General features: G+C 47.9%; 2 protein-coding genes across 4 annotated transcripts in view; one reads left to right on the forward strand and one right to left on the reverse strand.

Moving 5' to 3' along the window:
- The window catches only part of Plxnb1 (plexin B1), a 34,350-nt gene extending 33,046 nt beyond the window's left edge, over positions 1 to 1,304 (forward strand). For all 3 annotated transcript variants that reach the window (XM_042665991.1, XM_042665990.1, XM_042665992.1), the window contains one exon: positions 550 to 1,304. In XM_042665991.1, coding sequence (XP_042521925.1) covers positions 550 to 654 — 105 coding nt within the window. In that variant the 3' untranslated portion in view covers positions 655 to 1,304. The remainder of the gene's footprint in view (positions 1 to 549) is intronic.
- Positions 850 to 18,992, reverse strand: Fbxw12 (F-box and WD repeat domain containing 12). The gene is made up of 8 exons (XM_042665907.1): positions 18,906 to 18,992; positions 17,066 to 17,103; positions 16,480 to 16,581; positions 13,403 to 13,619; positions 9,192 to 9,408; positions 6,467 to 6,672; positions 6,025 to 6,153; positions 850 to 909 (listed from the first exon to the last, which is right to left on the reverse strand). The coding sequence occupies exons 1-8, from the start codon at positions 18,990 to 18,992 to the stop codon at positions 850 to 852; spliced, it is 1,056 nt and encodes a 351-aa protein (XP_042521841.1).
- Positions 18,993 to 25,408: the final 6,416 nt, after the last annotated feature.

Below are 25,408 nucleotides of genomic sequence, written 5' to 3' on the forward strand. Positions count from 1 at the left end.
ACTGCTGGGTACTTGAATAAACAATGTCACTCCCCACCCTCACCAATCCTTCATGCTCTATAGCATATGCCTTTAGTCCCAGCCCTCGGGAGGCTGAAGTTAGGAGGATTCTGAGTTAGCCTGAGCGATAGAGTGAACAAATACACCAACACAAAGTAGGCTGGCCAGGCACCCGAGGCTCCCACCTGACATCCTAGCTACTCAGGAGGCTGAGATCTGAGGATCATGGTCCCAAGCCAGCCCGGGACAGGAAAGTCTACGAGACTCTTTTATCTCCAATGAAAACACCCAAAAACTTGGGAGTGGAGCTGTGGCTCAAAGTGGTAGAGCGCTAGCCTTGAAAAAGCTCAGGGGATAGAGCCCAGGCCCTGAGTTCAAGTCCTACCACTGACCAAAAAGAAAAGAAAAGCAGTCGTGGCTCTCAAAGTCCTGAAATCACAATATCGGTAAGTGAGGGGCTCCCTTCGCCCCCTGTGTGTGCCAACCCATCCCCCCCAGGCCCATTTCAGTTTGCCATGAGAACCTGATGGTCTCCATCTTGTGTTTCAGATCATCACGGCCCTGGAGGAAGATGGTACAGCCCAGAAGATGCAGCTGGGCTACCGACTCCAACAGATTGCAGCAGCTGTGGAAAACAAGGTCACAGACCTATAAAAAGCGACCCCAGGACACAACGCCCTGGTCTGCCGGGGCCTCGTGCCTCTCTGGGCGGCCTCAGCGTCGAGAGAGAGAAAAACCGCCACCTTCTTAGACGCCTGTAGTGACTGACAAAGCAGAGTTAGTGGAAGGTGGCTGCGTGTCTGTGGGGTAGCTTTGCCCCTCTCCCCAACCTGACAAGACCTGGGGGCTTTAAAAACTCATGGCGGTGGGGTTCAGGGCCGGGGCAGGAATAGCCCTGAGGGCTACTTCCTGGAGGGATATCAGGCTGAAAGGAGCTGGGAGGGGGGAGGGTTCTAGAATGGCTGGAAGGGCCTCCAGACCCCTGGGGATTGGGGGGGTGGGGGGGAAGGGGAGTCTGAATTTGTTCCTGAGCACTAGTTTGGTTTTTTTTACTTTTGTTCCATCAGAGGAAGGCAATGAGCCCTTCCTCCCCAGCTTCTCCCCTGGTCCTCGATCTAGCACCCTGCTGTCCTGTCCAAAGTCAGGGAGATAATGTCTTATCTAGGCAATTTGCCCTCCCCCCCCCCACCCTCGATTCCCTGCCTCCCAGGGAGCCAGGGTTGAGGGGTGCCTGTTGCAGGGGATTCTGGGTAGAAGGGGGGGTAGCCCATGGACCCAGCTCTTCATTAAAAGATAACACACTGTGTGGAATCTGTTGTGTGTGGCCTAGGATGAAAGGATTTGTGCTGGGTGGCACTGAGGAAAGCGGGGTGGGGAGGGTCCCCCACTTCTTCATGGAGCCTACCCCTGGTGGACACCCTATTTTGGTTTGTTTTTGGCCAGTCCTGGGGCTTGAACTCAGGGCCTGGGCGCTGTCCCTGAGCTGCTTCTGCTCAAGGCTAGCGCTCTACCGCTTGAGCCACAGCGCCACTTCCAGCTTTTTTTCTTTTTGCTTATGTGGTGCTGAGGAATAGAACCCAGGGCCTCAGGCACGTAAGGCAAGCGCTCTACCACTGAGCCACCTTCCCAGCCCCTAGGTTCCACTTCTGAAAGGGTTGGGATAGCATGGCGTCACAATACCCAACTCCAGGTTACAGGGGTCTCCAAGTTTCTGACTATCCACAGCCCCATTTCTGTCTTGCTGTATTTGATTTTCGTGCCAGTCCTAGGGCTTGAACTCAGGGCCTGAAACACTGTCCCCAGGCTTTTTGGCTCCAGGAGAGCTCTCTACTACTTGAACACAGCTCTACTTCTGGCTTTGTGCTAGCTCATGGGAGATAGTCTCCCAGACTTTGCCACATGAGCTGGTGTTGAACCACAATTCTCAGATCTCAGCCTCCTGAGTCACTAGAATTACAGTCCTAAGCCACTGGTGTCTGAGAGCCACCATTTAAATTTTTTAATTTAATTCTTCTATGTTGGTTGTGGGACTTGAACTCAGGACCTGGGCACTGTCCCGAGCTTCTTCTGCTCAAGGCTAGCACTCATCACTTGAGCCACAGTGCCACTTCTGGCTTTTTCTGTGTATGTGGTACTGAGAAATTGATCCCAGGGCTTCATGCATGCTAGGCAAGCATTCTACCACTGAGCTACCTTCCCAGCCTGACCACTAATCTTTATTGGTATTTGTGTATCTCCTGCCAGGCTCCCGTAGGACACATTACAGAATAAACACATCCTGAAAACACGTAGATCAGCTGACATGATTCATGGTTCTCTGTTCTAATTAAGGACCATGGTTTATCCAACTATAAGTTTGCCAGAGATTGAAAACAAAGATATTGTCACGCTATTTGGAAGGAATTTTATTTATTTTTTTTATGCCCATACTGGGATTTGAACTTAGGGCTATTTATTGATATTCTAAAGGTGATGTAGAAGCCAGGCGCTGGGGGCTCACACCTGTCATCCTATCTACTCAGGAAGCTGAAATCTGAGGATCATGGTTCAAAGACAAACTGGGAAGGAAAGTCCATGCGGTTTCATTCCAATTAATCACAGAAAAAAGCCAGAAGGGGAACTGTGGGTCAAGTAGTAAAGTGCTAGTCTTGTGTAAAAGAAATGCAGGGACAGTGCCCAGGCCCTGAGTTCAAGCCCCAGGAGTGGCCAAAACGAACAAGAAACCCTTCAGGTGTATAAGAAATGTGGAGCTGGAAAGCCCAGGCTTCAACCTCAGGTGAGTTGGAGCTCTACCGCCACCATGTGGCTGTCTTGTGGAACTGAGGGTTCAATGGTGGTTTTACATTAAGGCAAGAGTTGAAATGATGTAACAAAACAACAACAACAACAAAAACTACTGTAGGAGTGGCCAACAGATTGAATGAAAGGAAGGGCAAATGGAGGAGGAAAGTTGGCCCAGAGATTTGTGGCTATCAGTCTTATCACCTGGAAGCAAGATGCTGTTTAAAAATGGATGCTAAAGCCCAGTGCTGGTGGCTCACGCCTGTCATCCTAGCTACTCAGAAGGCTGGGATCTGAGGATCGTGGTTCAAAGCCAGCCCCAGGCAGGAAAGTCTGTGAGACTCTTCTCTCCAATGAACCGTCAGAAAACCGGAAGTGGCGCTGTGGCTCAAGTGGTAGAGCGCCAGCCTTGAGCTGATGCGCTGAAGGACAGCGCCCAGGCCCAGAGTTCAAGCCCCAGGATCAACTAAAAAAAGGATGCTAAAGGCCACTCAGCACCGTATCTCCTACCCTGGCTGACCAGGTTGTAAATCCATGGGTTTACATTCCTGAATGCATGCCGCCAGGAAGAGGACTCAAGCTCCTCCTCCTTCTTCTACCTCCACCTCTTGCCCTGGGCTGTGGTTAAATCTAAAGGGATTTTTTTATTTTTTGTTATGTTTATGTATATGTATATGTGCTGGTCCTGGGGCTTGAACTCAGGGCCTGGACACTTTCCTTTAGGTTTTTCAGTCAAGCCTGAGATTCTACCTCTTGAGCCATAGCCTCTACTCCTGGCTCTTTGGTGGTTAATTAGAAATGAGAATCTCATGGACTTTTTTTTTTTTTTGGTCAGTCCTGGGGCTTGAACTCTGGGCCTGGGCACTGTCTCTCAGCTCTTCAGACAAAGACTAGCGCTCTACCACTTGAGCCACAGCGCCACTTCCAGTTTTGTGGTGGTTCATTGGAGAGAAGAGACTCACAGACTTTCCTGCCTGGGCTGGCTTTGAACCACCATCCTCAGATCTCAGAATCCTATGTAGCTAGGATGACAGGTGTGAGCCATCAGCACCCGGCTGCAAGACACTCGAGTTACAATTCACCCGTTTGGTCATTTTCAGGATAGGTTTTCCGTTGCTATCCAGGTCTTGAACTAAGGTCCTGGGCATTGACTCTGAGCTCTTGTGCTCAAGGTTAGCATTCTACTATTTGAGACATAACTCTACTTTTGGCTTTTTCATAGGTAATTGGAGATGACTGGAGTTTGGTGCCAGTGGCTCACACCTATAATCCTAGCTATTCAGGAGGCTGGATCTGAGGATCTCAGTTCAAAGCCAGCCGGAGCAAGAAGGTCCATAAGATTCATGTCGTAATCACAGAAAAAGTCAGAAGTGGCGCTGTGGCTCAAGTGGTAGGCCCCGAGTTCAAGTCCTAGGACCAGCACTTTTTTTTTAAAAAAAGAATCTCAAGCCAGGAGCCGGTGGCTCATGCTTGTCATCCTAGCTACTCAGGAGGCTGAGATCTGAGGATCATGGTTCAAAGCCAGCCTGGGCAGGAAAGTCCGTGAGACTCTTATCTCCAATAAACCACCAGAAAACTGGAAGTGGTGCTGTTGCTCAAGTGGTAGGGCATTAGCCTTTGGCTGAAGAGCTGAGGGATAGTGCCCAGACCCAGAGTTCAAGCCCCATGATCTGGGAGCGGAGGGGGAAGGCCTCATGGGCTTTCCTGCACAGGCTGGATTTGAACTGAGATCCTCAGATCTCAGCCTCCTGAGTACCTCGGATTACAGGTGTGTGTTTGAATCTCTACCTACTTTAGGTCTCCCAGTGTCTGGGATTACAAGCATGCACTGCCACACCCAACCTTTACTCCATGGAGACTGAATCTCACGAACTTTTTCTGCCCAGGTTGGTGTGGAACTGCAGTCCTCCCATTCTCTGTCTCCAAAGTAGTTTAGGATGACAGGTACTGCTAATGCACCAAGTTGACAGGTTGAAAAAAGGTTGCCTAAGCTTATCCATATAGGCTGGCCTCAAATTACGATCCTCCTCTTCTCAGGCCTCCCCCACCAAGGAGCTAGTATTACAGGCTCCTGGCTCACCACTTGTTAATAGCATACACACACACACACACACACACACCACTATTTTTGTGACTTGCAAACAAATTATTTATTACATTGGAGAGGATACAAGGCTAATCTATTTACTTCGATTTTTATCTCTTCAAGGCAAACAGAACAAGCACACTACCCTCCGTTTCTAAGAAGGAGCAAACCATGCTCACATTATCACAGGCTAGATAGCTCGAGCTGTTGAAAGAAAGTTTAGTGATGTCTGAGAATGTGGCTTGATGGTAGAGTGCTTGCCTAGCATGCATGAAGTCCTGGGTTCCATCCCTCAGTACCACATACACAGACAAAGCCAGAAGTGCTGTGGCTCAAGTGGTAGAGTGCTAGCCTTGAGCAAAAAGAAGCTTGGGGACAGTGTTTAGGCCCTGAGTTCAAGGCCCAGGACTGGCAAAAAAGAAAAATAGCATGCAGGATCTGAGTTCAAGAAACAGAACTAGCACAAAAGAAGCAAAAGAAAAAAGCGAAAATCTTGGGGCCAGGTTCCAGTACATGCCTTTAATCCAAGCTACTCAAAAGCTGAGGTTCGAGGATTGGGGTTCAAAGCCAACCCTAGGATAGGAAAGTCCATGAGCCTATCTAGAATGAACTACTTAGAAAAAGCCAGAAGGGGGGCTGGGAAGGTGGCTCAAGTGGTAGAGCGCTAGCCTTGAGCTGAAGAGCTGAGGGACAGTGCCCAGGCCCAGAGTTCAGGCCCCAGGACGGGCCAAAACACAAAAGCAGGGAAAAAACAACAACAAAACTCAGTATTAACCTTCAACCCAGATTGATAAGCTGACATAAAACACATACACCCCTTTGTGGGGTGGGGGGAGGCTCTGGTATTTGGGGCTTGAACTCAAGGGTTTTGGGCTCCCACTTGGCTTCCTTGCTTGAGGTTTCCATTGCTTTCATTTTTTGGTTGGTCATGGGGTTTGAACTCTGGGCCTGGGCGCTGTCCCTCAGCTCTTCAGTTCACGGCTAGCGCTCTACCACTTGAGCCACAGCGCCTCTTCCGGCTTTTCCTATTTATGTGGTGCTGAGGAATCGAACCCAGGGCCTCATGCGTGCGAGGCAAGCGCTCTACCACTGAGCCGCTTTCCCAGTCCATTTAATAAAGTGTTTAGGGCAAGCGTAAGACACAAAGAAGAACTTACAAGATTGTGGAAAATTCCTTTTCCTGGAACCTCAGGACACAGCAGCTCTTGAGGTACGGGGCGTGGCCGGCCTCCTCCCACAGGTACAGGTGCAGAGCGCCACACACAGGCAATGACGTGGACAGAGTCCTTCAAAGAATCGATACCCAGATGTGAGTGGCCAGAGGCATTATAAAAGAAAAACGAAAACAAGACTGTGGGCTGGGAAGGTGGCTCAGTGGTAGAGCGCTTGCCTCGCATGCATGAGGCCCTGGGTTCGATTCCTCGGCACCACATGCACAGAAAAAGCCAGAAGTGGTGTTGTGGTTCAAATGGTAGAGTGCTAGCCTTGAGCAAAAAAGCTCAGGGATAATGCCCAGGCCCTGAGTTCAAGCCCCAGGATGGAGGAAGAGGAGGAGGAGGAGGGATGAACTCAGCAGGGTAAGAAAAGCCTAGTACCTACCACCAATAGCTGACTGACATAGCTTGTGTGGTCAAAGTGCAGCAGTTTATTGCCGTAGATACTGAAGAGTTGCAGACCGTTTCCACTCCCAAAAACCACCACATCGTTTTCACTGACTCCCATCCAGCGCGGGTTCTTCATGTTACCCGGCAGCAGGAAATGGGCGATCTGATGTCCCGGTTTCATGCAAAATACACACAAGCCTCCTTGTAGATCAATATAAAGAGGCTGGGTTCCAGTGGCTCACACCTGTCATTCTAGCTACTCAGGAGGTTGAGATCTGCTAGGTTGGTAGAGAGGGATGAAGAGATAGGGAGGAGATGGGTAGAGATAATTGAGAAGAGGTGGAGAGGATGATTGAGAAGAGGTCCAAGATGATGGATAAAGAGGTAGATGTAGATAGGGAAGGAGAAGTAGGTAGAGAAAGCAGCAGAGATAGAGGCAGACAGAAAAAGCTGCAAAGAGACAGATAAAGGCAGGTACATGAGCTAGAGAAATAGATGCATCTAGAGATAAAAGTCGAGAGGTAGACACAAATAGATACATTATATATCTAGACAGAGAGATGGGTGGGAGATACAGAGAAAAGTAGAATTGTAACAGAGTACTTGGGGGTGTGGCTCAGTTGGTAGAGCACTAACCAATGAGCAAAAGCATCAGGTACCAAGTTTGGACCCCCCCCCCAAAAAAAAAGATGTGGATTGGAAGAGGTAGATCTGTAGGATCCGTAGGAGAACAGAGAGAGAGAGAGAGAGAGGAAATAGAGGTAGGGAGAGAGAGAAGACAGAAATGGAGATATAGCCGGGCGCTGGTGGCTCACGCCTGTCATCCTAGCTACTCAGGAGGCTGAGATCTGAGGATCGCGGTTCAAAGCCAGCCCGGGCAGGAAAGACCGTGAGACTCCTATCTCCAATAAACCACCAGAAAACCGGAAGTGGCGCTGTAGCTCAAGTGGTAGAGCGCTAGCCTTGAGCTAAAGAGCTGAGGGACAGCGCCCAGGCCCAGAGTTCAAGCCCCACGACCGACAAAAAAAAAAAAGAAATGGAGATATAGAGAAAGAAGATCAGGAGAGAAGTAGAGAGGTGGAAAGGGTATCTATCTAGAGAGGTAGATTGACAGAGTTAGAAATAGAGGCAGAGACAGGAGAGGAAGAGAGGGGTAAGAGGAAGAGAGAGGTAAGAGAGAGAGAGACAGACAGACAGACAGGAATACATCTATACCTACCTGAAGGCAAACTTTAAATTATTCACATCAGAGCAAACATATCATCCTCACACAAATTGAAAACAAAATACACAATGATTTGATCTCAAATGACAGAACGTGGGATTTCATCCATTGAGCTATATCATATGGACATAGGAGTGTGTGCGCAGGCCCATACTGGGACTCAATAAAACTCAAGACCTCGAACTCGTGTGTGTGATTTTTTCCCCCTCAAGGATGGCACTCTACCGTTTGAACCACACCTCCAATTCCAGGTTTTCTTTTGAATGATCCAAAAATGGAGATGGGGGAGGGCTGGGAAGGTGGTTCAGTGGTAGAGTGCTTGCCTTACATGCATGAGGCCCTGGGTTCGATTCTTCAGCCTTGAGCTGAAGAGCTGAGGAACAGTGCCTAGGCCCAGAGTTCAAGTCCTACAACTGACCAAAAAAAAAAAAAAAAGAATCTCAGGGATATGTCTTGCCCAGGCTGCTGGCGCTGTCTGTCTCTCTCTCTCTCACTGTGTGTGAGTGTGTGTTGGTTATAGGGCTTGAACTCAGGGCCTGGGTGCTGCCTCTGAGCCTCTCTGTGCTCAAGGCTAGCATGCTACCACTTTGAGCTACAGCATCACTTCTGAGTGGTTAATTGGAAATAAGAGTCTCATGGGGACTTTTCTACCCGGGCTGGTTTTGAACTGAGATCCTCACATCTCAGCCTCCTGTGTCGCTAGGATTACAGGTGTGAAGCTTCTCATTAAGCAGTCAGCCTCAAAACTTTTGATTTTTATTTTTCCTTTCCTGGGGCTTGAACTCAGGGCCTGGGCACTGTCCCTGAGCTTCTTTTTGCTCAAGGCTAGCACTCTACCACTTGAGCCACAGTGCCACTTCCAGCTTTTTCTGTGTATGTGGTTCTAAGGAATTGAACCCAGGGTTTCATGGATGCTAGGCAAGCTCTCTACCACGAAGCCACCTTCCCAGGCCCTGAGTTCAAGTCCCAGGACTGGCACGAAAAAAAGAAAAAGACCATGGATGAGAAACCACAACTCCAACATGGAAACTAGAAGTGCATTAGGAAAAGGTCATGGGAACTTACCCCTTAATGGAAAAGTAAATAGGTCTGCCCACTAGATCAATTAGACTTGGGCGAGAAGTCCACTTGGGTAAACAAGAGTCCAACAGGCATGGCCTCATATTTTTTTGGTGCCTCTCCTCCCTCCCTTTTTATTTTGGACCACAGTTCTGGGACTTGAATTCAGGACCTGGGTGCTGTCTCTCTTGAGTTGTTCTGCTCCAGGCTAGCTCTCCACTACTGAAGCCACACCTCCACTTCTGGTTTTGTTGATTGGTCCTGAGTGATCAAGAGTGTCGGAGACTTCTGGCCTCCAACCACAATCCTCGAATCTCCAGCCTCCCTGAGTAGCAAGGAAGAGCCCACCGGTGCCCAGCTTCCCGTCCCTTTTTCTGTAGACAGGATCTGTCTTCCTACATTTATACTAATTGAGTGTGTGTGTGTCATAACCTACCCAGGATGACAGTGCTACCTCCCGCCATCTCCTTGGTCACATCAAAGGTCACAAATCCGGCGGTTTTTCCACCAGTACTGCCTGCACGGTACAACACCGTGATCCTGTTTTCCCGCCTGGGGTTCCAGCCAGCTTGGATGCTTGAGGCAAACGGCACAGAGAAATACACAGGGCTGCTGCCTCTGGGTGTCTTCATTAAGCACTCTGAGGAAAAGATCTAGGGAGGGAAGAATGGCGCATGCGCACTCAGGGAAAGGGAGAAGTTGCCTGTCAGCCTGTCATGTCTCTAGGCCAGGTGCGCTGGTCATCCTAGCTATTTAGGAGCGCCTGGAGATTTGAAGGTTGTCGGTTCAAAAGCCAGCTGGAGCAGGATTTGCATCTATCACTGCTTCCCCTAACATGTTTATGGAACTCACTGTCAGCCGGGTTGCTGGTGGCTCACGCCTGTCATCCTAGCCTACTCGGGAGGCTGAGATCTGAGGATCGCAGTTCAAAGCCAGCCCAGGCAGGAAAGTCCGTGAACCTTTTTATCTCTAGTAAACTACTCAGAAAAAGCCGGAAACGGGGCTGTGACTCAAGTGGTAGAGTGTTAGCTTTGAGCACAAAGAACATCAGGAACAGCACCCAAGCCTTGAGTTCAAGCCGCCGCCCCCCCCAAAAAAAAAGAAGGAAGGAAGGAGGAAGGTAAGAAGAAAGGAAGGAAGGAAGGAAGGAAAGAAGGAAGGCAAGCAAAGAAAGCAAGAAAGGAAAGAAAGCAAGAAAGGAAAGAAAGGGAAGGGAAGGGAAGGGAAGGAAAGAGAAAAAGAAAGAGAAAAAGGAAAAGTTTTATTTGAACTCTGTTTCCTACTCGCTTTTTCATTCAAGGCTGGTGCTCAACCACTTGAGCCATACCTCCACTTCTGGCTTTTTTGCCAGTTAACTGGAGACAAGATTCTGTGTGTGTGTGTGTGTGTGTGTGTGTGTGTGTGTGTGTGTGTGTGTGTGTGTGTCCATCCTTAGGCTTGAACTCAAGACCTATATGCTGTCTGTGAGCTTTTGTGCTAGCCCTTCTACCTCTTGAGCTTTAGCTCCACTTCCAGCTTTTGGGGGGTTCATTGGAGATAAGAGTCTCATAGACTTTCCTGCCCTGGGCTGGCTTTGAACTGCGATCCTCAGATCTCAGCCTCCCGAGTAACCCAATGCCCAATGCCTAACTATCAAAACCAGATGATGTCCACCTCCAAGAGCATTGTTTCCTGCCCATGAAATCGAGCTTGTAATGTGGCCATGGCAGAGAGGTTGTTCCCGGGGATCCCCCTCCCTAAGTAGATTCCCCTGACCCACCCTGGCCTGACCTTCCTCCTATCCTAAAGTCCTCCTACCTTGGGAAAGAGATGTGGGTGGTTCTTGCATATGAAGATCCATTTCTTATCCGGGGAGCCGAGGAGTAAATTGGCAGTGTATGGAAATACTTTGAATTCACAGAGGAGTTGCAGCTCTGGCAGGGTGAATACCATCATGTTACCCCTATAATCATTTATCTGAAATCACAACACCGACAGGAAAGAAAAATGGTTCACAAGAGGCCGGTGCTATCCTTTTGCCAGATGTGGCAATCATTTATTTAGAGATCAGAACCTCTGGCCAGTCTGCCTCACAAAAAGTCATTAAAGGATAAGTCCATAAAATAGTATCTTCCTTCCTTCCTTTTCTTTGATAGTCCTGGGGCTTGAACACAAGGCCTGCGCACTGTTCCTGGGCCTTTTTGGCTGAAGGCTAGCACTCTACCACTTGAGCCACAGCGCCACATCTGGCTTTTTCTGTGTATGTGGTGCTAAGGAATCGAACCCAGTGCTTCAAGCATGCTAGGCAAGCACTCTACCACTAAATCACATTCCCAGCCAATCATGCTTTTAACTCTTTTGTTGTTGTTGTTGTTTTTGTTTTTTGGGTCCGGTTGTGGGGCCTGAACTCTGGGCCTGGGCGCTATCCCTCAGCTCTTCAGCTCAAGGCTAGCGGTCTACCACTTGAGCCACAGCACCACTTCCGGCTTTTTTCCTTTTGCTTATGTGGTGCTGAGGAATCGAATCCAGGGCCTCAGGCATGCAAGGCAAGTGCTCTACCACTGAGCCAACTTCCCAGCCCATGCTTTTAACTCTTAAGCTAGTCTGGAGAAAGAGATCTGAAGATTTTCAGTTCGAGGCCAGCCTGGGCAGGAAAATCTGTGAGACTCCTATCTCTTATGAGCCCCCCAAAAAAGTTGGAAGTGGTGGTCTGGCTCAAGTTGTAGAATGCCAAGTTCTACCACTTCTAGGGGGGAAATGCCAAGTTAAAGCCCATGGTGCTGATAACCCCAGCCCCATAAGAGTCTCATGGACTTTCCTGCCCCAGCTGGCTTTGAACAGCGATCCTCAGATCTCAGCCTCCTGATAAGCTGGGATGACAGGCGTGAGCCATGGGTGCCCGGCTCCTTTTTCTTAAAGAAAAGAAAAAAAATCAGGCTGGGAAGGTGGCTTAGTGGTAGAGTGCTTGTCTTGCATGCATGAGGCCCTGGGTTCGATTCCTCAGTACCACATACACAAAAAAAGCCGGAAGTGGTACTGTGGCTCAAGTGGTTGAGGCCTAGCCTTGAGCAAGAGAGGCTCAGAGACAGTGCCCAGGCCCTGAGTTCAAGCCCCAGGACTGGCAAAAAAAAAAAAAAATCTCATGGAGTTTCCTACCCTCTGCCAGCTGTCAACCACAATCCTCACAACTCAGCCTCCTGAATACCTAGATTTATAGACTTGAGCCACCAATTCCTAGCCTCGTAGTGCTGACCTCAAAATTCATGATCTTCCTGCCTCTGCTGACCCCAGTGCCGAGACCAGAGGCGTGAGCCACCTTATCCAACTTTCAAGACTTTTATTTTGGTTGTTTGTGAAAAGGCCAAGCTGTTACTGAGTTTCTGTGGTTAACATTCCCTGGTATATTGTGACCGCCAGTGCACACAAAAGGGCCAAGTCCAGGAAGAGAGTTTGTGACCAGACAGTAATGAAAACTTCACGCCTTTGAAACAGGATAGATTAGGAACAAAGGGTCATGGTAAATGGTAGCCAGGAATTCAGAAACATTCCATTTAGAAAACGTAGACACATTAGCTTCTAATACGTCTATGTTTTCTTAACCCTTATACTCCTTCATAACCCGTGGTATTTTTTTTCCAGCATTAATACAAGGGGGGGAAAAAAGGAGCAAAAGCAGCCTTCTCCATCTGACTTTACATGCTAGCTCCAAAGAATTAGTGTGCTCTGAAAACAGAGCCAGGACATCATAAAGAATAACATGTATAACCAGGTGCTGGTGGCTCACGCCTGTCATCCTAGCTACTCAGGAGGCTGAGATCTGAGGATCGAAGTTCAAAGCCAGCGGGGGGCAGGAAAAGTCCATGAGATTCTTATCTCCAATCAGCCACCCGGAATCAGGAAGTGGCGCTGTGGCTTAAAGTGGTAGAGAGCTACTAGCCTTGAGCAAAAAAAAAAGCTCAGGGACAGTGCCCAGGCCTAGTGCCCAGGCCTAGAGTTCAAGCCCCAGGACCAGCAAAAATAAAAAGATTAAAAAATTTTTCTGTGAATGGTCCAAGTTTAACGAGCAAGATTCGTGGCCTAGCCCTTGAGCTATAATAGCTCCACTTTCCGCGTTTCTAGTTATTTATTGGCGAAAAGAATCTTATGAACTTAACTGTGTGTCCAGTCGGGCTTTGAACCATGATCCTCAGACCTCAGCCTCCTGAGTAGCTGGGATGATGGGAATGAGTTGTTGGTGCCCTGCTATATGCCAGGTGTAACAACAACAACAAAAACATTTCTCCTAGAATAACTAAGTCAAATCTTGTTTCTCTTACAGATACCCCTGGTGTCAAAGACCTTGGGGTGTCTCTTTTGGAGCACCCACATTCTGTGAAAAGTGTGCCGCTGCCCTTCATTTGCCCGATTTTTCGCTGGCTCAATAAAGCACTGCCAAGTGTTCTTACCATTGTGACTTGTCTGGAAAGAACGTGTTTTCTTTTTTTTGTCAGTCATGGGGCTTGAACCCAGGACCGGACGCTGTCCCTGAGCTCTTTTCATTCAGGGCTAGCTCTCTATTACTTTGACGTCACTTTACACATCCTCACTTGGAGCGGGGAGCACCTTTAAGGCGGCTGGGTTGGTTGGGAGACCTGGGGAGGGAGTTAGTTGGGGGCGGGGGAGGCTCACCAACAGGATAGGGCCATCTTTTGTGAGAAAAGCAGCCACACCACCACAGTAACCACAGGATGCAGGCAGGACACGAGTGGCCAAAGCATCAGGGTCTCGACAGTTCCACACTTTGACTTTGGAACTGGAATCCACTGTGATAGCCAGGCCCAGCTGGGGGACAGTCGCCAGTTTCTCGATGATGCTGTCCTGGGCTGGGCTGCTCCAGATAACTGCCCTAGAGATCAAGAATGACAGGGCTGGGAAGGTGGCTTAGTGGTAGAGTGCTTGCCCCCGCATACATGAGGCCCTGGGTTCGATTCCTCGGTACCACATCCATAGAAAAAGCTGGAAGTGGCACTGTGGCTCAAGTTGGTAGAGTGCCAGCCTTAAACACAAAAGCCCAGGGACATCCCCTAGGCCCCGAGTTCAAGCCCCAAACCAGCACAACCCAGCAAAAAGCAAAATGAGAATTGTTATAAAAGCAAAATAAAAAGCGATCATTAAGAGATATCCCATGTGCATAGATTAATGTTAAAATATTAAAATGTCCACACTTTCCAAAGCCCTCTATAGATTCAATGCAATCCCTAGCAAAATGACAATTTTCATATGTCTAGAAACAAGTCTAAAATTCATATGGAAGCCAAAGACCCCCAAATAATCAAAGCAGTCTTGAAATCAAGGTTGCCAGGTGCTGGTGGCTCAAGCCTGTCATCCCAGCTACTCAGGAGGCTGAGATCTGTGAATCATAGTTCAAAGCCAGCCCAGACAGGAAATATCTGTGAGAATCTTCTAACAACAACAAAAAAGACAGAAGTGGAGCTGTGGTAGAGCAGCCAGGATCAGTGGCTCACATCTGGATTACTAACTACTCAGGAGGCTGAGATCTGAAGATCACAGTTCGAAACTAGCCTGGGCAGAAAAAGCTATGAGACAATTGGTGGTGGTGGTCGTGGGCCTGAACTCTGGGCCTGGGCGCTGTCCTTCAGCTCTTCAGCTCCAGGCTAGCGCTCTACCACTTGAGCCACAGCGCCATTTCCGGCTTTTTCTGCTTATGTGGTGCTGAGGAATCGAACCCGGGGCCTCATGCATGCAAGGCAAGCACTCTACCACTGAGCCACCTTCCCAGCCCCCACCTACAATTTTCCACATAACGTTTAGGGAATGCCATAGCTGCATTTGTTCACCTTTTGTCCCTCCAATTCTGCTCCCCCCCCCAAAGACAGATAAATGAACAAACAAAAGCCACCACAAAAATAGAAGAAAAAACCCTCGTGTGTTAGTTACCAATTCTGAGGATGATTTTCTGCATGATATCCATGAAGTGTCACAGGATGGGCGCATGCGCAGTTACTTGGTCCTCACTGGCTAGACTTACCTGTTGTACGTCGAAGGCATACAGTGACAAGTCAGCCCCAGCACAAATGACCGACTTCCCCTCTCCACGCATGGTGAGGCCGCTCCCTGAGAGGTAAGCCACGTTTGTGAAGGATCCTACAAGAAAATATCCACTCAACTTGGCCGCTAGAAATGACTTATGCCAAATAAAAGATCCTTTTCCTTTTTTTTGGTTGGTTTTGAGGCTTGAACTCAGGCTCTGTCCCTGAGTTTTTCTGCTCAAGACTCTAGCTCACTTAGAGCCACAGCAGCCCTTCGTTCTTTTCTGGTGGTTCATTGGAGAGAAAAATTCTCAGATGTTATCGCTGGGTTGGCTTTGAACCATGATCCTCAGATCCTAGCTACTCAGGAGGTTGAGCAAGGATTATAGGTGTGAACCACCAGGGCCTGGCTTTAATTTTCCATTTTACCTTATTATTTTTTTAGCCAGTACTGGGATTTTTTTTGGGGGGGTCCAGTTGTGGGGCCTGAACTCTGGGCCTGGGCGCTGTCCCTCAGCTCTTCAGCTCAAGGCTAGCGCTTTACCACTTGAGCCACAGCGCCACTTCTGGCTTTTTTCTTTTTGCTTATGTGGTGCTAAGGATCAAACCCAGGGTCTCACGCATGCAAGGCAAGTGCTTTACCACTGAGCCACCTTCCTAGCCCCAAGGCCTTAAACTCTTGCTCTGCTTTCTTGCTCACAACTGGTTCTCTACCACTTGGGTCATGCCTCCAGCCTGGCATTTTGCTAACTGACTGGAGATAAAGTCACTCAGATTTCCTCATCAGCACCTGGCCCCTTTTTTTTGGGGGGGGGGGGGAGAGAAGAAAGGAAGAGGAAAGGAGGGGAGGGCAGTCCTGGGACTTGAACTCAGAGCCTGGGTGCTGTCCCTGAGCTTTTGTGCTCAAGACTAGTGTTCTATCCATCTTGAAACTACCAAAAACAACAGAAGTAGAGGTGTTAATTGGAGATAAGAGTCTCATAGGTTTCCCTGCCCAGGCTAGTTTTGAACCGCCATCCTCAGAGCTCAGCCTCCTGAGTAGCTAGGGTTACAGGGGTAAGCCACGGTACCTGGTTATTTTCCTGTACTGTTGTAGGAAGATTTAAATACAAGCCAACAAAAAAATGGAAATCTGAGGCTGTGAATGTGGCTTAGTGATAGCGTGTTTGCCTAGCATGCATGAATCCCTAGGTTCGACTGCTCAGTACCACATACACAGAAAAAGCTGGAAGTGGCACTGTGGCTCAAGTGGTAGACTGCTAACCTGGAGCAAAAGAAACTCAGGGACAGGGCCCAGGCCCTGAGTTCAAGCCCCAGGACTGGCAAAAAAGAAAAGGAACTTCATACAAGTGGAAAACAAAACACAGGCAATAGTGTTCACACCTGTCATCCTAGCTACTGGGGAGGCTGAGATCTGAGGATCACGGTTCAAAGCCAGCCTGGGTAGGAAACTCAGACTCCTGTCTCCAATGAACCACCAGAAAACCAGAAAAGCTGTGGCTCAAAGTGGTAAAGCACTTCCCTTGAGCAGGAAGAGCTCAGGGACAGCGCCTAGGCCCCGAGTTCAAGCCTTACAACCAACTCTCCCCACATTCCCCCCCAAAAACAGAAACCAATTGGCGGGGGGGCAGGCTTCTGACTCTAGGGCCTCTGTTCATACCAGATGGCTTAGTTATTCTTTGGTAGTTAAAGTCCATTGCTGTTGCAGATTCTAACTGACGTTCTTGTTTTGTTCGCTCAAGGAAGAACTTCTTCCATGTCAAGTTCCTGGGCTCGCAGAGGGAGCCGCTGTAACGCCATTTCTTCAGACACAATTTCCTGGAAACAAAAGTCACAATTCCACGAGGCTATTCCCAGTCGGTTCACAACGGGGCTACTGTTAAATTGCACACACGTGCATGCACGCATGCGTGTGCACACACACACAAAATATCTTGTCTCAGGTGCACCTTCCCATATGTTTCTCATCTTCAAATAAGAATAGAGGCCTACAGGCCCATTGCTACTTTTTGTGCCCATCCTGGGAATTGAACTTAGGGCCTGGGAGCTGTCCCCGAGTTTCTCTTTGCTCAAGGCTAGCGCTCTACCACTTGAGTCACAGCTCTTCTGGCTTTTTTCTTTTTTGGTAGTTCATTGGAAATAAAGAGTCTCGTGTATTTTCCTGGGCTGGCTTTTAACCACCTTCCTTAGAGCTCAGCCTCCTGAGTAGCTAGGGTGACAGGTGTGAGCCACTAGCACCCCATAGCCCCATTATTAAATGGCATCCCCTTTTTCCCCCTAACATACATGCCCCTTTTCTTACCTCCACAGGGAATCTGAGCTTGCCAATGAATTCCATGTCTGTGGGAGAGAAAGTAATTGAGCAGCAAGAATACCCAAGTGGCTGGGTGCCGGTGGCTCACGCCTGTCATCCTAGCTACTCAGGAGGCTGAGATCTGAGGATCACGGTTCAAAGCCAACCCCGAGCAGCAAAGTCCATGAGACTCTTATCTCCAATAAACCACCAGAAAACTGGAAGTAGCACTGTGGCTCAAGTGGTAGAGCGCTAGCCTTGAGCTGAAGAGCTGAGGGACAGCGCCCAGGCCCAAAGTTCAAGTCCCGCAACCACCACCACCAACAACAACAAAGAGAATATCCGAGTGCTAGTTCTTGAACTCAGGGCCTGGGGGCTGTTCCTGAGCTCTTCAGCTCAAGGCTAGCGCTCTACCACTTGAGCCACAGCGCCACTTCCAGTTTTCTAGTGGTTCACTGGAGATAAGAGTCTCACAGACCTTCCTGACCAGGCTGGCTTTGAACCGTGATCCTCAGATCTCAGCCTCCTGAGTAGCTAGAATTACAGGTGTGAGCCACCAACACCTGGTTCAACTCAAAGAATTTGAATCCCTCAACAGGGAATGAAGCTATAGTCACCAACCTCCTCTCCCCGCCTCAAATCAATGGATCGCTGCTGTTGTTGCATTGGTATGCCACGTAATCAGAAAATCCACTAGATCCTAAGATACTGGTAGTTTGTCAAAGTGGAATGGATGTTTGTTGTTGTTATTGGTCCTGGGGGTTGAACTCAGGGCCTGGACTTTGTGTTCAAGGCTAGCACTCTACCACTTTAAGTCACAGGTCCACTTCCGGTTTTCTGGTGGTTCAATGGAGATAAGGGTCTCATGGGCTTTCCTACCCAGGCTGGTGTTGAACCTCAATCCTCCTGAGTAGCTAAGTTTACAGATGTGAGCCACCAGTACCTGGCTGGAATTTTTTTTTTTTTTTGATGGGTCATGGGTCTTGAACTCTGGGCCTGGGCGCTGTCCCTCAGCTCTTCAGCTAAAGGCTAGCCACAGCACCACTTCCGGTTTTCTGGTGGTTTATTGGAGATAAGAGTCTCATGGACTTTCCTGCCCGGGCTGGCTTTGAACTGGAATCCTCAGATCTCAGCCTCCTGAGTAGCTAGGATGACAGGCGTGAGCCACCAACACTTTGGAATGCCTTTTTCTTTTGAGGAAGGTAAAAGTAGCTGAACACCAGCGGCTCTTGCCTGTTATCCTATCTATTCAAAAGGCTGACATCTGAAGATTGTGGTTCGAAGCTAGCCAAGCAAGGAAAGTCCATGAAACACTTGTCTCCATTTAACCACCAAAAAAGGCCGGAAGTGGAGCTGTGGGCACAAGTGGTAGAGTGCTAGCCTTGAGTGAAAAAGCTCAGGGACCGTGCCAGGACCTAAGTTCAAGCCTCAGGACTGGCATAGAAGGAAGGAAGGGAAAGGAAAGAAGGGAGGGAAGAGAGGAAGGAAGGGAAGGGAGGAAGGGAGGAAGGGAGGAAGGGAGGAAGGAAGGAACTGACATTCTGGGCGCCAGTACTCCATGCCTGTCATCCTAGCTACTCAAGAGGCTGAGATCTGAGGATCATGGTTCAAAGCCAGCCGAGGCAGGAAAGTCTGTGAGACTCTTATCTCCAATTAATCACAGAAAAAGCTGGAAGTGGTGCTGTGGCTCAAGTGGTAGAGCACTAGCCTTGAGCAAAAGAAGCCTAAGAACAGCACCTAGGGCCAGAGTTCAAGGCCTAGGACTGGCATAAAAGAAAAAGAAAAGAACTGACATAAAGTAGAGGAGAAGTGGGCAGATTGGAACAGGAGAAAATGGGCAGCCGTTTACCTTGTTTACTTGGGAAGCCTGTAGCAAGTAGACTGCGTCTAAATAGCTAAAGATTTCAGATAACACCACATCAGGAAAGTCCTCCATCTTCCTTAGCTTGAGACGACAGCCAGCCTCCTTGGTCCTGAATTTGGTCCTAATTTAAAGGGTTTGGCTAAAGATCTCAAGCACCTGAAGGGAGTTCGAGTCCCAGCCTAACCTGAATCCGATTGAGAGACAAGCTACAAGTGGGCAGACCTCCAGTCTGACTTCCACTTTGGCCTCTTTCCTGGGATCAGATCTACACAACTGAAGGCATTCGCACCTAAACTCTTGTATAAAAGAGATCAGCACCTTCTTAGCTCCTGTAAGGACCTGGTGTACCACACACACACACACACACACACACACACACACACACACACACACACACACACACACACACACACACACACACACACACACACACACACACACACACACACACACACACACACACACACACACACACACACACACACACACACCTAATGCACTATCAATAGTCAGTCTTCTAATTCTAACCTGTAAAGGGTTGTTTTTGTTTGTTTCCTCATTTGTGGGGCTTGAACTCAGGGCCTGGATGCTATCCCTGAGCCTCTTTCTGCTCAAGGCTAGCACTCTACCACTTGAGTCACAGCACCACTTCCAGCTTTTTCTGAGTCATTTATTGGCGATAAGAGGCTCAGGGACTTTTCTTCCCCGGGGCTGGCTTCGAACCATGATCCTCAGATCTCAGTCTCCTGAGTAACTAGGATGACGGGCGTGAGCCACTGATACCCAACTTAACTCTTTCAAGTGTTTTTTTCCTTAACATTGTGTGTACACACACACACATGCACATGTATACTGGTACTGGGCTTAGAACCCATGCTCTCGATTTTGAACCACATCTCCAGTTCAGCAATTTTTTGCTAGTTAATTGTGGAATCTTCTCCAATTTTCTCCCAGGGCTGGCTTTAAGGGGAGATACTCATATCTCAGTCTCCTGGGTAGTTAGGGTTATAGACATGAGCTACTAATGCCCAGCTTCTTAGCACTCTTTGCGGGTTTTTTTGCAGTTTTTTTCTTTTTAAGCATCAATTTTGTACAAAGGTCTTTCTTTTTTATTGTTGTTGTGCTGTGACTGGGGCCTGATGCTCTTCCTGAGCTTTTTGTGCTCAAGGCTAGCATTCTGGCTCATGAAGCACAGTTCCACTTCTAACTTTTTGATGATTCATTGGGATTAAGAGTCTCCTGAACTTTCTTGCTGGAGCTGACTTCGAACGGTGATTGTCAGATCTCTGCGTTGTGAAGAGCTAGGATTACAGGTGTATTGTAGGTGTGAGCCCAGTCTATTGTCTCCTTAACCTCCATGTTTTGCTGCTAAAGAGGCAGCTCAAACTTCACATTTTATTCTATTTTATATTATTTATTTTTTGCTGGTCCTGGAGCTTGAAATCAGAGCCTGTTGTGCTGTCCCTAAGTTTGTTTTGGCACTCTACCACTTGAGCCACTGCACCACTTCCGGCTTTTTCTGTATATGTGGTACTAAGGAATCGAACCCAGGGTTTCATGCATGCTAGGCAAGCACTCTACCGCTAAGCCACCTTCCCAGCCCTGTCAAACTTCATATTTTAAACCAAAATTCTCTCTCTCTCTCTGGCCCCATAGACACACGTTTTGCCTGTAGATCTCCACTACCAACACATGTCACTTAGTGTTCATTTCCTTGTTCAGGCCAAGAACAAATCTCAAAGTCTTTAAGCCCAAGCACTGGTGGTTCACACCTGTAATCTTAACTCCTCAGGAGGCTGAAACCTGAGGATTGTGGTTTGGAGTCAGTCTGAGCAGAGAAGTCTGCGAAACTCTTATCTCCAATGAGGCACCCAGAAAAGCTGGGAATAGAGCTCTAGGTCAAGTGGTAGAATGCTAGCTTAGGGACAGTATTTGGGACCTGAGTTTCAAGCTGTAGGACTGACACCCCAAAAATAAGTAAATAGGTAGATAGATATAAATCTTGAAGTTTCTATTTCTCTTTGCCAATGACACTAACTTCCTACATCTGTAACTCTGTAGTGCGTTATTGCTTCCTCCATCTCAATAATACAACTATGTCCCATGAAGATTTTAATCAAATCATAGTTGCCTTCCTGTCCAGCCCTTTCTGTTACTTCATTTGGGCTCATTACCCTTAGTATCACCTGTCATTAGACTCGAACGGAATTATTATTAAGTAAATTTATTGAATCTGTTGATTGTCTTGTTTCCTTCTATGGAAACTAATTGTCTTCATGAAAGGAAGCTGTCTGGTCCACTTCTCAGTTCACGTAGTCCAGGATTGTTTCTGGTACATGGGATTTAATTATAATCTGAGGGCTGCTGAGATGGATTAATACATTCTAAGCTGCTGAGCTCGAAAAGTGCTCTCTAAATTTCATGGTTACTAAACACCAAGGCTGGTACAGAAGAGCTCCTGCATGAGGTAAGGAAAAGTAGAAACGAAAAAACAAGGCTTAAGGGCTGGAAAGGTGGCTCAGTGGTAGAGCGCTTGCCTTGCATGCATGAAGCCCTGGGTTCGATTCCTCAGCACTACATAAGCAGAAAAAGCCGCAAGTGGCGCTGTGGCTCAAGTGGTAGAGTGCTAGCTGTGAGCCCAGAAAGGCTCATGGACAAAGCCCAGGCTCTGAGTTTAAGCCCCAGGACTGGCAAAAATAAGGAAGAACTACTCTCCTTTCCCTTCTATTTATTTTTGCAGCTCGTTGACTTTAGAAAATGTGTACACTCTTTCTCAGTCTCTTTCTCTCTATATTCTTTTTTCTTCTTTTTTTTTTTTTTTTTTGGGTCCGGTCGTGGGGCCTGAACTCTGGGCCTGGGCGCTGTCCCTCAGCTCTTCAGCTCAAGGCTAGCACTCTACCACTTGAGCCACAGCGCCACTTCCGGCTTTTTTCTTTTTGCTTATGTGGTGCTGAGGAATCGAACCCAGGGCCTCAGGCTTGCAAGGCAAGCGCTCTACCACTGAGCCACCTTCCCAGCCCCTCTTTTTCTTCTTTTTTTTTTTGTATGTGTGTCAGTTGTGGGGCTTGAACTCTGGGCCTGGGCACTGTCCCTGAGCTATTCAGCTCAAGGCTAGCACTCTACCACTTGAGCCACAGCACCATTTCTGATTTTCTGATGGTTTATTGGAGATGAGAGTCTCATGAACTTTGCTGCCCGGGCTGGCTTTGAACCATGATACTCAGATCTCAGCCTCCTGAGTTGCTAGGATTACAGGTATGAGCCACTAGCACCCAGCTCCACTTCCCGTTTTTGAGTTGTTCATTGGAGATAAGAGTCTCATAGGGACTTTTCTTCCTGGGCTAGCTTCAAAGTGGGATCCTCAGATCTCAGCCTCTTTAAGTAGCTAGGATGACAGGCATGAGCCAACAGCACCTGGCTATAATATTCTTTTCAATATTCTCTCCACTCAAATTCTAATTGCCTAGAATAACTCTGAGAATGTTATATAAACTAAGTGTGTGTGTGTGTGTGTGTGTGTGTGTGTGTGTGTGTGTGTGTGTGTGTGTGCCTGCCAGTCCTGGGGCTTTAACTCAGGGCCTAGGTGTTTTGCCCCTGAGCTTTTTTTGCTTAAGGCTAGTGCTCTACTACTTGAGCCACAGCTCCAATTCCAGCTTCTTAGTAGTTTATTGGACATTAGAACCTCACAAACTTCCCTCCTGCCTGGACTGGCTTTGAATGATCATCCTCAGATTAACTTTTATATTAACTTAATTATTATATGTTACAATAAAATTCTATTCTTAAATTTTTTAAGTAGTTGTACAAAGGGGATTCAACTGAACAAATCAGTTTATAAATACATTTTTTGATCAGTTGTGGGGTTTGAACTCAGGGCATGGGCACTGTCCCTGAACCTCTTTGTGCTCAAGGCTAGTGCTCTACCGCTTGAACCACAGCACCGCTTTTGGTTTTTGGGTGTCTAATTGGAGGTAAGAGTCTCATGGAGACTTTTTGGCCTGGGCTGGCTTTGAACCACAATCCTCATATCTCATCCTCCAGAGTAGCTAGGATTACAGGTATGAGCCACTGACACTTGGCTAATGCAATTTTTTGTGTCAGTGCTGGGGCTTGAACTCATGCCTACGTGCATGAGTGGTTTGCTTAGAACCTGATACTCACAGATAGCAAGGATAAGTAGTGTATTTTTTTTGCAGACAGTCCAAAGACACTGATGTAATTTGAATGAATCAACTTGGGCAGATCCATCTGTGATACCCCTATCTCCAATGAACCAGAAAAAAAGCTGGAAGGAGAGATATAACTCAAGCGGTTGAGCGCCAGCCTGGAATGAAAAAAAACAAAAACAAAAAACAAGGGGCAGTAGTACTTGGCCCTAAGTTCAAGCTCAGCACACACACACACACACACACACACACACACACACACACACACACAGCCCTGCACACCCACTGTCCACCAGCTATGTCAGGTTTCCTGTTCTATGTCACAATGTGCAGTGGAGGAATCTTAAGCACTCTGACATTCTACTAGACTGATGAAGAACACGCTATCTGGAGCAATGTCATGGCTAGGAGGTAGGAAGTTCTCTGGGTGAGAATGAACCAGAGGGTAGGTTAAACACTCAGGTCCCACCCTCTTTTCACGTCTAACATAGTTAAGAGGAGGTCGAAGATGTTTCCTATTTGCCTCCCATTTCTTAGCCTTCTTCAAACACCACAGGCCCAGTTGGGCACAGTGGTGGACACCTGTAATGCCAGCGACTTGGGAGGCAGAGGCAGGAGAGCCCTGAGTTCAAATCCAGCCGGGAAAAAGTTAGTGAGACCCTATCCTAAAATAAATAAATAAAAAGAACTAGGGGGTGTGTGTGGTAGAATGCCAATGAGGAGAGCAGAAGGCCCCGAGTTCAAGCTCCAGGACTGCCAAAAACAAACAAACAAAAACAAAAAAGAGTTGGGAGGCTAGACCCCCCCCCCCCCGCCCCGTAATCCTAACTTACTCAGGAGGCTGCCATCTGAGGATCACAGTTTGAGGCCAGCTCAGGACAGGCAAGACTGTGAAACTTGTCTCCAAATTCATCACCAAAAAGCCAGACATGGTCTCTGTGGCTCAAAGTGGTAGAGTGCTACCCTTGAGTAAAACAGCTCAGGGACAGCATCCACGCCCTGTGTTCAAGCCCCAGTATTGGAAGCAAAACCAAAAGTCGCGGGAGATAGAGGTATGGATTGAGAGATAGAACACTAGCAGGCACCAGTGGCTCACATCTGTCATCCTAGCTATTCAAGAAGCTGAGATATGAGGATTGTGGTTCGAAGCCAGCCCGGGCAGGAAAGTCTGTGAGGCTCTTAGCTCTAATTTAACCACCAGAAAACCTCCAAGTGGAGCTGTGGTTCAGAGTGGTAGAGTGCTTGTCTGGAGCAAAAGAGCTCAGGGACAGTGCTCAGGCCCTGAGTTCAAGCTCCGTGACCTACAAGGAAAGAAAAAAAGGGGCAGAGCACTTTGCTTAGCATGCATGAGGCCCTGGTTTCAACCTGCAGTATTGCAAAAACAAAACAAAAATCATCAAATCACATGAAACCTGCCATAGCCATTCATTTTCCCCAAACTTTCCTTCTTGCTTCATTCAGGAGATATTTTTTCTTTTTTTTTTTGTCAGTCATGGGACTTGAACTCAGAACCTGGGCACTACCCCCTGAGCTTTTGTGCTCAAGGCTAGTTCTCTACCATTTCTGGCTTTTGGGTAGTTAACTGCAGATAAGAGTGTCATGGCTTTCCTTCCCAGGCTGGCTTTGAACTGTGATCCTCGGATCGTAGCCTTCTGAGTAGCTAGGATGACAGGCGTGAGCCACCAGCGCCCAGCTATACATTGATTTTGTGACTGTGGTTTCGCTGTTTACCAAACTATAAAGGCCTGGGAATCTAAGATTTGAGAGGAAGAATATGAAATTATACAGAGAAACAGATTCCTCCCTGGAAGCATAATTCTCTCCGGAAAGTGGAATTTGATTTTCTGCATGCATTTACTGCCTCTGAAGGTATCTGTTTCCTATCCAGAAATGGCTGCACAATTTCTCTTCCAGTTCCTGTTGACCATCCTTTGGGGCATTTTCATGAACCACTAATCATTGTTCATATAATCAAGCCCCGGGATAGAACTTTCTAGAAAAGTAGTATTGATATTCCTTGTCATTACTGCTATAGATCACGTGATTATCACAGTTCAGTAAGGAGATGAGGTCTCAGTCTCCCCCAAGTTATAATGTAGCATTTAGGGGCCGCTTACTACATACAAAGGCTGTCACCCCTGAGCTATGGTCCCAATAGCAGAGTTTAGGTGAGTATGTAGATATTTCAGGTACAAGCCAGGCTCACACTTCTAATCCTAGCTTAGTCAGGAGGCTGAGATCTGAGGATCATGGTTCAAAGCCAGCCTCAGGAGAAGAGTCTGGGAGACTCCTATCTCCAATGAACCGTCAAAAAAGCTGGAA

Source organism: Dipodomys spectabilis, unplaced genomic scaffold (genome assembly GCF_019054845.1).
Source record: "Dipodomys spectabilis isolate Male_0828 unplaced genomic scaffold, ASM1905484v1 ptg000360l, whole genome shotgun sequence".
Taxonomy (NCBI): Eukaryota; Metazoa; Chordata; class Mammalia; order Rodentia; family Heteromyidae; genus Dipodomys; species Dipodomys spectabilis.

Bases quoted from the DNA above. Each gene is read 5' to 3' on its own strand.
- Fbxw12 (XM_042665907.1), bottom strand. From the start codon at position 18,992: ATGGAGGACTTTCCTGATGTGGTGTTATCTGAAATCTTTAGCTATTTA. The intron at 17,104-18,905 runs GTAAACGGCTGC...TCTCTCCCACAG, and splicing joins AGGCTTCCCAAGTAAACAAG to ACATGGAATTCATTGGCAAG. The intron at 9,409-13,402 runs GTGAGCCTCCCC...TTCCCTCCCTAG, and splicing joins AAGATGGCCCTATCCTGTTG to ATCTTTTCCTCAGAGTGCTT.